We start from the raw sequence: 14,772 nt of genomic DNA, 5'->3' as shown, positions 1-14,772 counted from the left end.
TATAGAGTATACCGAGTAAGAGGTCATCAGACGGCCACTTCCAGTCATTGCGACAGTGTTCCAATTGATTGACGTCTATCCATTCAAGAACAGTAAATTAGTTTGTGGGTTATCAAGGTTATAGTGGGCCGTTAATAAAAATGCTAATTCTACGTGTGCCGCACAACGTAAAAAGAAAAAGCGCTTCGCTATGGCGTAATTTATCAGAAACATCTGCGTGTGTGTGTGTCACGGCGGCAGCTTTTTTGTTTCTTTGTCGGCTCCTTTTAGCAATGTGAGCAACCAATAAAAAATAAAGCAAAGTTTGGTTTGGTTTATGGGGTTTAACGTCCCAAAGCGACTGAGGCTATGAGAGACGCCGTAGTGAAGGGCTCCGGAAATTTCGACCACCTGGGGTTCTTTAACGTGCACTGGCATCGCACAGTACACGGGCCTCGAATTTCTCCTCCAAAGAAATTCAACCGCCGCGGCCGGGATCGAACCCGCGTCTTTCGGGCCAGCAGCCGAGCACCATAGCCACTGAGCCACCGCGGCGGCTAAATAAAGCAAAGTAAATGGAAGCAACGCCTGCTCAAAAAAATTACGTTTTTTCTTTATTTTGTGATGCCGAGCAAATATAAGGTTAATCAGTGGCCGTTTATTGCTTCGCAGAGGTTTGGAAGAGCAATGATTTTAGGACGAAATATTCTAATTGTTGTCAGGAGCAGTTCAGTCAATAACATCTACCGTCAGAAGAGCAGGAAACTTCTCGCAGTAGTACTTGTGGTTGAATGTTGCTGGATCGCACGAGGTCAGAAGAACGTTGCTGCGTACGACCGTTTAACAAAACCGCCTCGCTTGAGCACACTAAAACATAGTCTGCGAATTGAACTGGTACGGCTTTGATAAAATAACTACAAACTACGTATTCCTCTACATATCTGCTCTGAAAATGAATGAATGAATGAATGAATGAATGAATGAATGAATGAATGAATGAATGAATGAATGAATGAATGAATGAATGAATGAACTTTACACCCGTCATCATGGGGCCTGATTCCTGTACATTTTGAATAGCGCGCCAAATAGCACGTGACTTTATTTTAGCGTGACGACAGTTTTTATCTAGGGAGTCCTAGGTACTCCTCGGTACACAAGGAACTCCCACCGCTCATGAGCCTCAGAGCCTTGTTTTTGCTTGAGCGCCTTCTGAGCTTCCCGAGGCCAGCACTGCACCTTGTTGGAGGAGGCCCGAGACAGGTTCTCTCTCGGCAGTCGACCGAGACCTGTCACTTCCTTGTGCGCGTTACTGCCCGTCGTCATGGCGTTGAAGTTTGACGGTAAAGTTGTGGTCGTCACAGGCGCCGGTGGAGGTAAGTTTCTGAAAACTGGCCCCGTTTCTCTTGAACGTTTACATGGAAATGGCACCTGACTCCTATGCAAATAAGTTGTTGCTTAGCTGCGCAAGTAGTCACGGCCTTCACGAAGTTTCCTTGTATTCTAATACAGTGCTCGGCTCGAATAGCTCACGGTGCAGGGGGCTGAGGTTCAGCTGTACGCTGTCGTGGTTTAGGTTGTTTAGGTTGCCCATCCGTAAAATTTTTTTGGAGCAGCAGTTGACCCCGTGTCGACGACCGGCCAAGCTTCCACTGAATCACTTTGGAAACCAAAAGCATCAAACGTATCCATGCAATTAATGCGCTGTTAGAGGGCATTATTTTTTATGCCGTAGCTTTGCATGGCGAACCGTAGAGCAGGCGTCTTGTGTTTCTCGGGTACCAGGAAACTGCACGAAAAAAAAAAAAAAAACATCGCGCTTCTAGGTGTCCGAATTTTGTGGCTGCACGCATGGAGGGCATTGTCCCGTTTATTGGTGACCCAGAGTGCGCTCCGGTGAACTGGAGATTTCTATTCGTGATGCTTGCTGGCTTGACCCCGGGCGCATTACCGAAACGTATTTGTGGTGTGTGCTTATCGTAGCACGCTTCGTTTTTCGTCAAGGCCAAATGACATTTGTGGCGTAATCATTTCGCTTGTTTTGCAATACTGGCTCTTCAAGGTGAGCTCCTATCTACCACACGCAGTTCAGCCGGTGTCATTGAATTGTAGTTTCAAAAAGCATTTTTCCTTCAAAAAATTTTCCTTCTCTGATTTCTCCCGTTTTACAACTGCGCTTCTTCTTAGCTGGAGGTCAGGCCTGCTGCGCCCAAAGTCAAGGTAGCTGTCGTTTTGTTTGCACATCAAACGGGGACTTTTCCTCTATTGAATTGACATGCGCTTGCATCGTGAAGAGAATTATACAAACACATCGAGTTGCACACCTCACTTAGGCAATCATTTGCAGGTGCATTCACACATTTTTCCTGCTCTTCTAGAGCCAGTCCATTTAGGATCGGGGTGAAAACTTCTGTGCTGTTTAGAAATTGCATTATAGCTTGCTGTAAATCTCAACCTGTACAGCATTGTGTTGTGGTCAAGTTCAGATTCAAAACTCGTGGCTGAAAATTTTGCTGATCAAGTTGTTATCAACATACAAAAATTTGTTTGAATCGTCTTGTGCGACGTCAACTCCAGTACAGCCGAAACATTAATTGGCACAGTGTCTATGTGGTGTACCCCTATGTCTGATATGCGATTGCTTTTTTTTGCGGCATTTGCATTGTACGTCAGTGCAGTAATTTGTGTTACTGACACATTAGTATAAACACAAGGTGCCTTATGCTTTTTGCTGCATTTGCAGTTGACTGGACAGGACTGATTTATAATCAGTTGCCTCTCTCTATCCTCTCCGCTGATACGATCATGAAAAAAATTTTTGGCCAGCAGTTGTAGAACAAAATTTCATTCACTAGACTTCAGGTAGTCTTCAGACTTCACGCTATAGGCACAAGGACTAGTTACAAAAAAAATAGGACAAGACAGGTACTATCAGCAATGAATGAAACGCGAACAAGAAAACTGAGGTGGCATCTCAAAGACACCGTAACATCCGTTCCTGGAGTGGAAATGCTAGCGAGGTTGATTAACACTTCTGAAGAAGAGTCTTCTCGCCTTCCAAGTCGAAAGAACCTGAGCAAATATTGAGCGTCCCCGGGCTAAAATATTCTTATTTTGCGTTTCGTGGCTCAGCTACCTTGTTCGCGTTTCATTCCTTGCTGATAGTACATGCGTGAACAGCGTGTGCACGTGCATGTTTTTTGTAACTAGTCCTTGTGCCTAAGTATTGCGCGCCAACCTGAAGATGACAAACAAACTAGCCGTCATTACAGCATTGCTTAATTCACTAGTGTTTTATTTGTAATTGCTGTCTCATCACCGTACCTTGCACCTGCAGTGGCATAAGCAGCAACGTAAGTGGGAATTTAAAACTATGAGAAAGTAGTTTGTGCGCTCTTTTTGACACAAGCGGCTCATGCCAGAGAAATGTGCAAATTTATTTTGCTTAGTTTTAACGTAAGTTGTCGCCAGCTACAGTTAAAACTCGGCAGAATAAATTTGCACATCTTTCTGGCATGAACTGCTGTGTCAGAAAGACTGCATACACTGCTTCCTCATAGTTTACGTCACTGCTTTGTTTGTTCAAATACTGTGCATGGCCGGGACTCGGTATTGAAGTGCCTTATTTTCCAAACCACACATGCCAGTCTTTTGAATGCATGCACAATGAAAGTGGCCCCTGTGGTGGCTGGGGGTCGTTATTTTGCAACCACTGTGCATAACTGTTTTCCTTGCACGTGTGTGCTTTTCACTTGCAGGCCTGGGCCGAGAGTATGCACTCCTGTTTGCTGAAAGAGGAGCATCGGTCGTTGGTAATCCCTTCTTTCTTTCCTTCTGGCTTCTATGAGCACACACACGCCTCAATGGCCTTGGGCGCCTACCAAGAGGGGCAACTTTTTTTCTTATCTTTTGTTTTCCTCTTCCACACTTTCATCAACTGTTCTTCCTGTAGGAGGAACTACCTACAACAAAAGAATTGCCAGACTCTTTGCTCATACACCTTTGTCTCGGGAAGGAAGCAGATTTGTTTCTTTTCTTCTTTTTACTTTCTTTCTTCCTTTTCTTCTTTCCTTCTTTCTTTTCTTCTTTCCTTCCTTCTTCTATTCTTTCTTGTGTACCAGTAACTGCATCTATGTGCTTCTGCTGACCAGCTTATCTGAGTTATTGAATTACCTGTGTAACCTGTGCTGTTCTGCTTTGTTGTGTGTGTGTGTATCTAACTTCATTATATTTCTTTGTAGACTCTCCCTTTTTTCTTCAACCTCTGACAAATATGCCAAAAGGCTATCGATTTTCTTCTGAGTAAAGGCTCGCTTGTTCATTCCTCTCTACAGAGGATAGTGATACTTAATTATTTCTGCCAGAAGTTGTCACTTCTAACAGCTGGTGCCTCAGTACGCTTTTCATATTTTGACCTGTGTCCACAGAGATATGAGGCAGTTACTGCATCATTTCCTTTCCTCAAGAAACAATTTTTATTTTATTTTTTGCGCAGAAAAGTAAAAATTGTTTTAAAACTATTTTATATTAGGTATGTTTGACTTTGTATGTAGATCTAAAATAATTCTGCTAATCTTTCTCATTTACTTTTTTACTCTGATGAGGAAATTAATAATTAGCCTAGCGCTTTCAAATAAGAACCTCACTGCTTATCGGGGCAACTAAATTGGCATCATGCGTATTTGCATCATATTGTCTGTTAAGCTTATTAAAGTCTGTAGCTTTGTTTCTTTCTTTGCATTCCTTCCTTTCTTAGTTCTGCCACTTTTTGTGTTAATATTTCCTGGTACTGCATTGCAAAGTTTTAATTGTGATGATAATGTTTCTTCAGTCAATGACTTGGGAGGATCTCGAAGTGGTGAAGGAAAATCCAGTTCTGCTGCGGACAAAGTTGTTGAAGAAATTAAGGCGAAAGGAGGAAAAGCAGTTGCCGACTACAGTAAGCTTTGATTTCGGTCATTGCATAAACCAGCTCTATACAGAAAGGGAAAAATTTTTATGCATCACATTTTGTTTTCTTCCCCATCACAGATTCTGTTGAAGAAGGCGACAAGGTCATCAAGACTGCAATCGACAACTTTGGCCGCGTCGGTTAGTGTCATTGTTCGCCTTTTTTATTCTTCATGCATGACTTATCAAAAGTGTTGGTTACTTGCAAGCATGAAGCTGAGTCACTGTGAAGCGTTGCATGTGCAGATACCTGCTTTGTGTAGTATTGGCAGCTCATAGTCCCTCACTCTTTTTGTTCGTTTCAGATATCCTGATAAATAATGCAGGAATTTTGCGAGACAAGGCATTTGTCAATATGACTCCTGAGGAATTTGGTGAGCTAAAAATTGACTGTGCCAGCGACCTTCGCTTCATAGTCATAAAAGCTGCCTATATCACAGTAGCATGCTTTGCACTTTGTAGACCTGATCCACCGTGTACACCTGAGAGGCTCATTCCTGGTCACCAAGGCAGCTTGGCCCTACTTCAGGAAACAAGGCTACGGAAAGTAATTGCACTCTTCCTTTATACACAATTGTGAACCTAGATCTGTTGCTCAAATTCATAGTATATTGATCATGTGTCCATGGCGCATCAAATAGAGGACAGACCAGGAACCCAGACAAGTATTGACTGAATTTATTGAAGGAGTGGAACACATATATACTACAGTGATTGTCAGTGAAACGTGGGAGGCAAGATACTCCACTTTGTTGTCCCGCACATCCTGTACACTTCTGCTGACTGTGTGTACCATCGGATGTGCTGTTGACGCGCTATGAATACATGCCAACTCTCCCAGATTTAAGCTTTACTTAAATCCATATACTCTTTCACATAGCAAAAAATAGCCTGGCCGGTGTTATGACAGTAATGCATCAATTACTTTTTGCAGTGTTTTTAATAGGTATATTTCATTGCTTGTTTTCATTTGCTCTATAAGAAGAAACAGGTCTGGCTTGGACTATCAGCATATTAAATATTATGTAATACAGGTAGCGCTGTATTACAGCCATGCGATCCAGTTGCCTGGTATTGTTATGGGCAGATGGACCGTGCATATTCCCTCGAGCTAGCAGGCATTTTAGGTAACTAGCTTCCGTCACTGCTCCGAAATAAATTCTGTTCTGCGCACACTCATCGTGTATGCTTTTTCTGCTGACTCTATTTTAACCAAGGCGTGGCGCACATGTTCCCAGAATTAAGCTTTGGCAGTTTGAACAAACAAATATATATGCTGGAGCTCAAAGTCTATGCAGAAGTTTGCAAATACTTCAGAGTGTCAATCCTTGCTTGATATGGTCGCAGTCTAGGCATTGCTGCAATGTGCACGTTAGCTGCCCTTTAACTGTTTTCACGGAGGATCACTGTTGTGTGCCTGCCACCCTATGTTCAACCTGTCTCCTCCCTGTCATAGGTGGTTGCATATATCTTTGGCAGAATAAGGGCCTACATGCATCATGTTGGTCATTTTTGTTGGTAAGCTTTTCATTTCACAATGTTTCCAGGGTTATCATGACAGCTTCAGGAGCCGGCATCTACGGAAACTTTGGCCAGGCAAACTATGGATCAGGTAGAGATGCTTTTTATTTTGCTCATTCTGCATGTGTCGATTCTTTGATTCTGAGAGATTCTCCTTTGTGTTTGAACAGTTTACTAGATTGAATATATATGCACTACTTAGAGGATACCTTTGCTTATATTTCTGTGTACCTGCATGTGAAAGATGTGCTTACAGTTCCTCTTTCTTCTCGCTGCCTTCTGGTCTCTCTTTAAGCCAAGCTTGCCCTGCTTGGCTTGAGCAACACCCTGGCCATTGAAGGGAAAAAGTACAACATCGCATGCAACACCATTGTGCCACTGGCGGGGTCTCGCCTCACAGAAGACATCTTCCCACCAGGTGAGAGCAATTCTTTAGTGTGCTAGCACTAAGACCTCCACGCACCGATTTCGCATCTGTCTGGTGAAGCGGGTTGGAAAGAGCAGCCTGGGCCTCACTAGCCCCACTAGGTGGCAGCACCTGAGGGCAGTGGCACTTGGCTTAATCACTGCACCACTTCGCCAGGAGTGGTATGAGGACTCTCAGAGATCTATGAATGTAGAGAATGACCAGTTCTTTATATGTGGGCGTTAACCCAATACTAATGCTATTGCAGCATACCCTTAAAGGGACAGTGAGGAGAGCTCTATTGATATATTTTTTAAAGCAAAATCCAGTAGTTCAGCATTTCATGGCTTTGTTGCCACTTGGCTGGCAGCGAAAGATGCATTTTTTTCTAAGAAATTTGGATTCGAAGTTGAAAAACTTTTTCCCGCCGCTCTGATTCAAACTTGGGATTCTCCTATGACGACACAGGACTAAGTGACGTGAAACATGACGTGCACATGACGTAACGCAGACTCCGTGATTTCTGGCGGCCAGCAGTGCGGCCTAGCATCAACCGAAAAGAAAGCTACCGCCGGCCGCACGTTGAAGGCATCTATCAGCCGTCGCTACCGTTGCTTCATTTACGTTTGCACCGACGTTTTTCCAGCGTTATGATGGATCCCATTCTCGAAGTCGTCAACGAAGTTCTCTCAAATAGGCACCTTTAGCATACCGTGTACCTTGTTACCGTTAGCGGAATACCGAGAGCCTGGCTATCGCCGGTGAGCAGGTGCTGATTGGTCCCGATGCTGCAGGCCCTCGCGTAGCTGCCGGGTACGTGGCGCCATCTGGCGTCGTCATGGAGATTTGCGCAGGCATTGGCGCTTTGCGTCTCAGTGATTCGTAGCATCTCGTATCCCAGTGTCGCTAGAACTATTGGTTCTAGCAACACTGTTTTGTCCTATGACGTCATCCCGCTTGTACTTGCGAGTTTGGCCTGTGGCGGCGATACCTGTATTTTGGTTCTTGCTCTTTTCTATGTTACAAGAGCTTTGTTGTCAGTTTGAGTGGTGTTTTTGTAATCAGGAGCTGGTATTCTGTCGATACAGGCCAACTTCAGTTTCTCCTCAGTGTCCCTTTAAGGCGGAATCCGATTTTGCCGACCTTTGTCTGAAGCCTGCTTGACTTTGAACCAAAACCGAAGTAAAAACCGATGTGCTAGCACATCTAATTCACATTTGGCTTAACCATGCTAAATCATCCGTCATTTTGTTTTTTGCTTCAGTTCTGTCGACAGTCTTGACTGCCATCACTCTGATTGGCATTCAGCAGTGGTACCAGAGAGTGGAACCTGGCTCAGTGCATTATGTTGAAACTGTGTCACCCTTCTTCAGGTTATGCAACATCTACTTTTCGTGCAAAACAAAAATTTCTGCTCAAACCATGAACCTCTGGTCCAACTTCGTCAGTCCAAGAGAAAAGCAATTTTTTTGGTGCCTGCATCACACTTTTAGTCAGTTTTCAGTTTCTTCAACTGCCCTTGTGCTTACCAGCGCGTGCTGTTTGGCGTGTACTGCTCGCATATTTAATTTGAATTCCTCTCCCACACAGAGGTGTTTGAAAAGCTGAAGCCATCCTTTGTGAGCCCAGTTGTAGTATGGCTGTGCCATGACACGTGCCCTGAAACCGGCGGTGTCTTTGAAGCAGCTGGCGGCTACGTTGGGAAATGTGAGTCTATGTGGTTTTGCACATCATTTCTTAATTTAGATTTTTTTTTTTCGATCACTTCTTCTATCAGCACTTGGTCAGCTCTCCAAGTAACATGAGTGCTCCTTCAATTCTTGCACTACACAGGCCTCAACTTGTGGTTTCTCTTCTGTCCACATTGTCACCCATTATAACCCTCCTTCTACTGCCACGGTAGCTCGGTGGTTATGGCGCTCAGCTGCTGACCCAAAAGACGCAAGTTCGATCCTGGCCGCGGCGGTCGAATTTCGATGGATGCAAAGTGCTGAAGGCCCGTGTACTGTGCGATGTCAGTGCATGTTAAAGAACACCAGGTGGTCGAAATTTCCATAGCCCTTTACTACGGCGTCTCCCATAGCCAGAGTCGAGTCGCTTTGGGACATTATACCCCCTTTAACGTCACGTAACCTAACCTAACCTAACCCTCCTTCTCCTTTCCCCCTGCCTGATGATCCCTCTTGCCGACCTCTCTGCCCTTTTCTCTAAATAAATGTCTCCCTTTCTCTTGGTGTTAAAATAAGGCAGAAGAGGCAGAAAATTCTAATATTTATAGCCATACTGATAGGTTACAGCATCATGTGACTGTTTGTACCAAATCGATGCTCTAATGGCAGGTCCCTAGAAAATACACACAAAATGATAGTGAAGTTTGTCCTTTGAGTTTTGATCAGTCAACTGGAAGTAACAGTTTATGAAAGCATTCTTAGGCCTTCACGAGAATAAAGGTGGCAATGTTTTTTTCTCACAGACCAGTGGTATAGATCAGCCGGAAAAGCCTTCCTTGGTGATGATGTGATGACACCTGAAAAAGGTAAGGCTGTACAGGAGCAGCCATTGGGAGCGGCATTGTGGATTGCCATGGCGCACTAATCAAATGTTTTTTTTTTTTCGTCTTCAGTTCGTGACAGTTGGTCTCAGATTACAGATATGTCCACTGCACAGCCAATGGCCTCTATCCACGGTATGTAATTTTAGGTTGGAATTCTTGTATTGTTTCTTTTATGCACGGGTAAAGTTTATGCGGAAGTACAAAGAAGAAATTGGAACTGTGAAAAAGTTTGCCATTAACACTGGTAAAAAGTGATGTGCATCACTTTTCTTTTGGTACTGGTGCTTTTATGTTTACAACTTCTCGCAATGAGCGAACTCCACTGAGCGGTAAGCAGCATGGGCTGCTGTAACATAAGGCTGGAGTTAGTGACATTGGTGATGTTGGTGACATTCTGCACGCCCCTGAAATCCTAACACCATATTTCAGACCAGACCAAGTCGTTGATTGAAGTCCTGTCCGGTCAGGCGCCCTCACGTCCGGTTGTGTCCACGGCAGCACCTGTTGACGACCCTTCCGTGTTTGTTTACAATCCTGACACAGTCATCCTATATGCACTTGCTGGTAAGATGTTGTTCCTCATCCTTCACCTTCAAATTTTGGCTGTGCTCTTCAGTGTGGTTTACTTTTCATCCTTGTTTATGTTCAAGGCACACAAGCTTTGCATTATGTATTTATATCCTGTTATGCAATGACAACACTTTAATTCAGTCCTGAATTTTAGTGCCAAATTTGATGCAGCAAAGAGCTTTAAGAATGGAAATGTTGGCAGAGCCTTCAGACTTTGATTGTGGGAATGCATCATTTCAAAAATTGCTCCAGACCCAAAAATGAAGACAAAGCTTTTAAGGATCTCTTTTTTTTAAATGTTTCATATGGGCAAAGAAACAGGTGCATGTTTGTAGAAACATGCATCATGTAAATGGAAGTTTAGCAGCGTTATGGATATTTCACTGTTTCAACTATACAGAAAGTGTCTGCAAATATTATGCAATGTTTTGAAGCACGTTCGTTGCCATGTACTAATGAACTGCTCACATTGACAGCAACAGATGTTCTTCACAGGAACTTCGTGTGACTTACAGCTAGGTATTCAAAGTTGCACAAGTTTTGCAGTGTCAATTTTAGTGTCAAGAATGTTCAGCTGCAAGCTTAGTGTGTTGCACTCATGTAGCACTGACATTCTGAGCTCCTGAACTTTGAAGATCAAAAATAATCTATTATTAAGAAGCTAAAGATGGTCAAGAAAATATACAAACATGAATGAAGGGATTGGGTAACTTGTGCATTCATTAATGCTACATGTAACTTTATAATTATTCACTACCACAAGGTTTTTGTAAGCACATAATGATTAGAGGTGGAAGAAGTTGTATTTTAATATGTGAATGCAATAAAACAAGCTGATGTTACAGTGAGCCGCTGCGGTGGCTCAGTGGTTATGGTGCTCCGCTGCTGACCCAAAAGACGCGGGTTCGATCCCGGCCGCGGCGATTGAATTTCTTTGGAGGAGAAATTCTAGAGGCCCGTGTTCTGTGCGATGTAAGTGCACGTTAAAGAACCCCAGGTGGTCGAAATTTCCAGAGCCCTCAACTACGGCATCTCTCATAGCCTTAGTCGCTTTGGGACGTTAAACCCCATAAAACCAACCAAACCAACCAACGATGTTACAGTGACCTAGAATGTGTCTATACCTGGAGCATTGAAATTTTGCTGGGAAAGGTTTCTGTGGCGGTGCTGCACTGGTGGCTCATGGAATGGAAATATGATATGTACTATGCACAAGAGTTCATTGCTACTTTATGCACAGCTAACATTTCGTGTTTACTTCTACACTTAGCCTTGCCTAGGTTTTTAGCCATGTCCTGGTAGAAGAATATGGATTACTTTGTTGTTTGCCATTTTTGGTCACATTGCTACATGCTGCTTGGGGCCCTGTGAGTTGTTTTCAGCAACGTGCCCTATCAGCTGAATACGCCAACTAGGCATGTATGCCTGAGGTATAGTTCAAGGCCTCTTGTGAACAATGTGATGGTTTTAATTTTCAACTCAGTACTCCTTTAAGCAATAACATCGTGTTGCCACTTCTTACTAATTTCTTTGCATCCACCTGGCTCTAGCCATTATGAATGAGTTGTTTTGTTTTATGATGCGACATTGGTTGTGTTTTTTTTTCCTCCCTTGTGCAGTGGGGTTGTCAACTCAGGAGAAGGACCATCTGAAGTTTCTTTACGAGGGAGCTGAAGACTTCAGCGTGCTGCCATCGTTTGGGGTGATTCCAGCCATGCCAGCAGTCTTTGGCTCTGTTGCGCAGCACGAAGAGACGAGGCGGCTCAACATTGACCCGACAAAGGTGAGGCCCAGCCGCTACTTGCGCCTCTGAGGTGGCTTGGAGTGTAGCGGTTCATCCAAAGTGATCCCCCTTCCATTCTCTTGGAGTAATGGAGCAAGAATTGGCGCTGCTGAAGCCTGGCACTCACAACACACCCTATGGTGTGACCTCTGACCATCAACTCAATCCCCTGCTACGCATCACCCCCACCTGTGACTGCGACACGTGGTGTAATTTAGATGGGCATGACTGCACTTCCCTGCACCTGATTTGCCTTGATCTAGCGTACACTAACTACTTCCTGTAAAATATTGGACGCCACAGCAATTCACTATGCTTAGCATGTAGTGTATGAGAAAACCCTGAACAGTTCATCTGCAGCTGCAGTTGCCTTACAACAAGCATTTTGTTGAGCATTGAAAACTGAATTAGATTTTTGTGAGGAATTTATCCTCAGCCTGGTGAATGTACTCAGGTCTTGGTGAGATGTAGCATTGCTGTTATGTGCAAGAAAAGCATTCTCAAAGTTTCTTGACAGAAATTTCGTGCACACAGTGTGAAATTCCTGTTTGTATTTGTGTGCTTGCAAGAATGTTGCATGCCTGTGTGTTGCTTCAGTGTTTTCATTCTCACTTGGGGTGGCGTGCCGGGTAGATTACCAGGGTAACACCTCCAGTGATGAGTCCTCTTCCTTTGCGAAGACAGTTCAAAATTAGCAGGTTGGGGCTGCCTGGTTACCAAGATGTGCATATCGGCCGTTGACATTTCCTCCCTATTGCCTAAATTGGCAGAATATTATTTGGAAGAAGGGATCTTTTTTTAATTTATATATCAATTTATAGTTTTTTGTCAGTGATGAACAGTAGTTAATTATTTTCATTTAGTGAACCTCTGTTTGAGGAAGCAAAAAATGTATGCTAGAGAGGGCCATCTTTTCTTTATATTTGTGCTTCATCTGGGGGGGAAAAAAAAAGGTGAAACAATTAGGAGTAGTGGCAGGCACGCTACAGTGTGGATTTGCAACAAGATTTTCAGTGTACATGGCGAGTGTATGTTGAAATCGAAAAATATAATAAGCATAGTAAAAGAAGTACCATTGGCAATGCTGCCAGAATCGAGGAACATCACATACAAAGCTGGTGAAATGGTCAAGGTCTCTCTTTTTTTTTTTTTTGAGACATTGTGGCAGAGCATAGCAGAGACTGAAGTTTTAATACCATTTGGGCTTGCGTGTGTCTTGCCTAGATGCTGCATGGGGAGCAATACCTTGAGCTTCTTCGTCCAATTCCACCATCTGGTGCTTTGAAGACGGAAGTCCGTGTCGTCGATGTGCTTGACAAGGGGTCGGGTGCAGTGGTCATCGCAGATGGTAAACCTTCATCAACTTGCTCTAATTCATGCTTGCTTTTTCATCTCCATGCTCAGTTCATTGTTCCCTAAGGAATGCCTATGAGATTGGTTGGTTTTGAAAGAACTGCTCAGAATTTTGTGTCCTGCAGAGTTATAAAATTCGAAATTGTAATTTTTGGGAGCAAATGGAATAGCACAATGAGATGTTGTGCCGCACTCTTCCACTTCTCCGGAAGTTGTTTCTCAACTGTGAATGTCACGATGTTTAGTGTTGTAGGCATTAGTGTTTTTTTTCTGCACATATTTATTAATTCTTTTGATCACGGTACATGCACTGACTGCCTGACATCACTATACAGCGGATACCTTTGATGAACATGGTGAGCGCATCATCCACACCCAGTGGTCAACGTTTTTTGTCGGAAGCGGAAACTTTGGCGGCAAGCGAACCAGTGACAAGGCAAGGCCCTTAGCCACCATCCCAAATCGCAAGCCTGATGCTGTGGTCTCGGAGAAAACGTCCATCAACCAGGCTGCGCTCTATCGGCTTTGTGGCGACAAGAACCCTCTTCACATTGACCCCATGTTTTCAGCTGCTGGAGGTGAGGGATGTTCTATTCATCTCTAAAAAATGTTGATAGCTGGTTTTCGTGAGTGGTTCAGTGGCGTTTGATTAGCAATGGGTGCTAATTTTTCTACAACAGTGTTGACTTGCATAAGGAGCAAATTTTTTCCCGACGAAATTTATAAAAATTTGGGATGTGTGTTTAATACATGGGGTAATATATCAACAATAATTTACTTTTTTTGTGATCAGAGTTGGTGCACACATAATGTGAGTAAATGTGGTAGTTCTGTGATGAGCACTGATGAAGTACCATAACTTTCCTCTGTCAGCATGTCTCTTCATCAAAATGTCTCATAAAGTTACCCTTACCGAAGCTCTTTTTCATCGCATTTTTTTTAATTTTCTGGTTCCAGTTTGCTAACCAAAATGTTTTGCTCAATGAAACTAGACATTGAATTGGACCCCTTTTTGAAACTCGCAAAAAAGAAATGCTTTTAGCAACGTCTTTTCAACATTGTATTTTTGCTGCAGCAATTATTACCAAAATATAAATGAGCCCTTTGGACACAGAATGAAGGGACAGCTGACATCTTAATTTAAATCTGCATACAAGAAATGGTCTGGGACTGTAGAGATTTTTTTGCGGGGGTCTGCTCATATTCTTCAGTTTTTTTTTTTTTTTTTACAGAATATTGAAGGCCTAGGTATAGAACCTAGACCAAAGTTTTGGTTGCCATTTTCGATACCACTTCTGTATATGCCTGTGGACACCAGCCACCAATTTAGGGTCTTTATGTGTTTGTACATATTTAATAAATAGACCATGAAATCATATTTACCGAGGTTAGGAGGAGCAATCAGTATTCCGTCACTCATTAACGCATTGCAAGAATTTTTAAGCTTGGTTCATTTACACCAAAGATAGCTGTAATTAAAAATGGTGCTTCTCCTCTTCCCCCTCAACTCATACATTCCGATGCCCCAGAAAAAAAAAAAAAAGCTGGTCGAGTCTGCACCTCTCCGCACCCCATCTAGCCCTTTCCCAGCCAAGCCACCTGGGCATGCCCAGTTGTAAGGCTTGCCCATATTGCTCACTGACATCATTGGGGAAG

At 43.3% G+C, this 14,772-nt stretch overlaps 1 protein-coding gene across 2 annotated transcripts in view; it reads left to right on the top strand.

Annotated features, from left to right (window-relative positions):
* The first annotated feature begins 1,166 nt into the window (after nt 1-1,166).
* Nucleotides 1,167-14,772, top strand: part of Mfe2 (peroxisomal Multifunctional enzyme type 2) — a 35,214-nt gene continuing 21,608 nt past the window's right edge. The window contains exons 1-15 of one of the 2 annotated variants that reach the window (XM_089545692.1): nt 1,167-1,355; nt 3,738-3,791; nt 4,811-4,918; nt 5,011-5,070; nt 5,235-5,303; nt 5,392-5,476; nt 6,477-6,541; nt 6,746-6,868; nt 8,447-8,563; nt 9,330-9,392; nt 9,480-9,542; nt 9,840-9,974; nt 11,600-11,763; nt 12,988-13,111; nt 13,452-13,694. In XM_089545692.1, coding sequence (XP_089401818.1) covers nt 1,304-1,355; nt 3,738-3,791; nt 4,811-4,918; nt 5,011-5,070; nt 5,235-5,303; nt 5,392-5,476; nt 6,477-6,541; nt 6,746-6,868; nt 8,447-8,563; nt 9,330-9,392; nt 9,480-9,542; nt 9,840-9,974; nt 11,600-11,763; nt 12,988-13,111; nt 13,452-13,694 — 1,525 coding nt within the window. In that variant the 5' untranslated portion in view covers nt 1,167-1,303. The remainder of the gene's footprint in view (nt 1,356-3,737; nt 3,792-4,810; nt 4,919-5,010; nt 5,071-5,234; nt 5,304-5,391; nt 5,477-6,476; nt 6,542-6,745; nt 6,869-8,446; nt 8,564-9,329; nt 9,393-9,479; nt 9,543-9,839; nt 9,975-11,599; nt 11,764-12,987; nt 13,112-13,451; nt 13,695-14,772) is intronic. The other variant, XM_089545691.1, reaches the window with a different exon arrangement.

The sequence above is a fragment of the Amblyomma mixtum genome, chromosome 5, assembly GCF_055824585.1.
Source record: "Amblyomma mixtum isolate Tamu chromosome 5, ASM5582458v1, whole genome shotgun sequence".
NCBI lineage: Eukaryota > Metazoa > Arthropoda > Arachnida > Ixodida > Ixodidae > Amblyomma > Amblyomma mixtum.
This window is presented reverse-complemented; position numbering and strand designations above follow the sequence as displayed.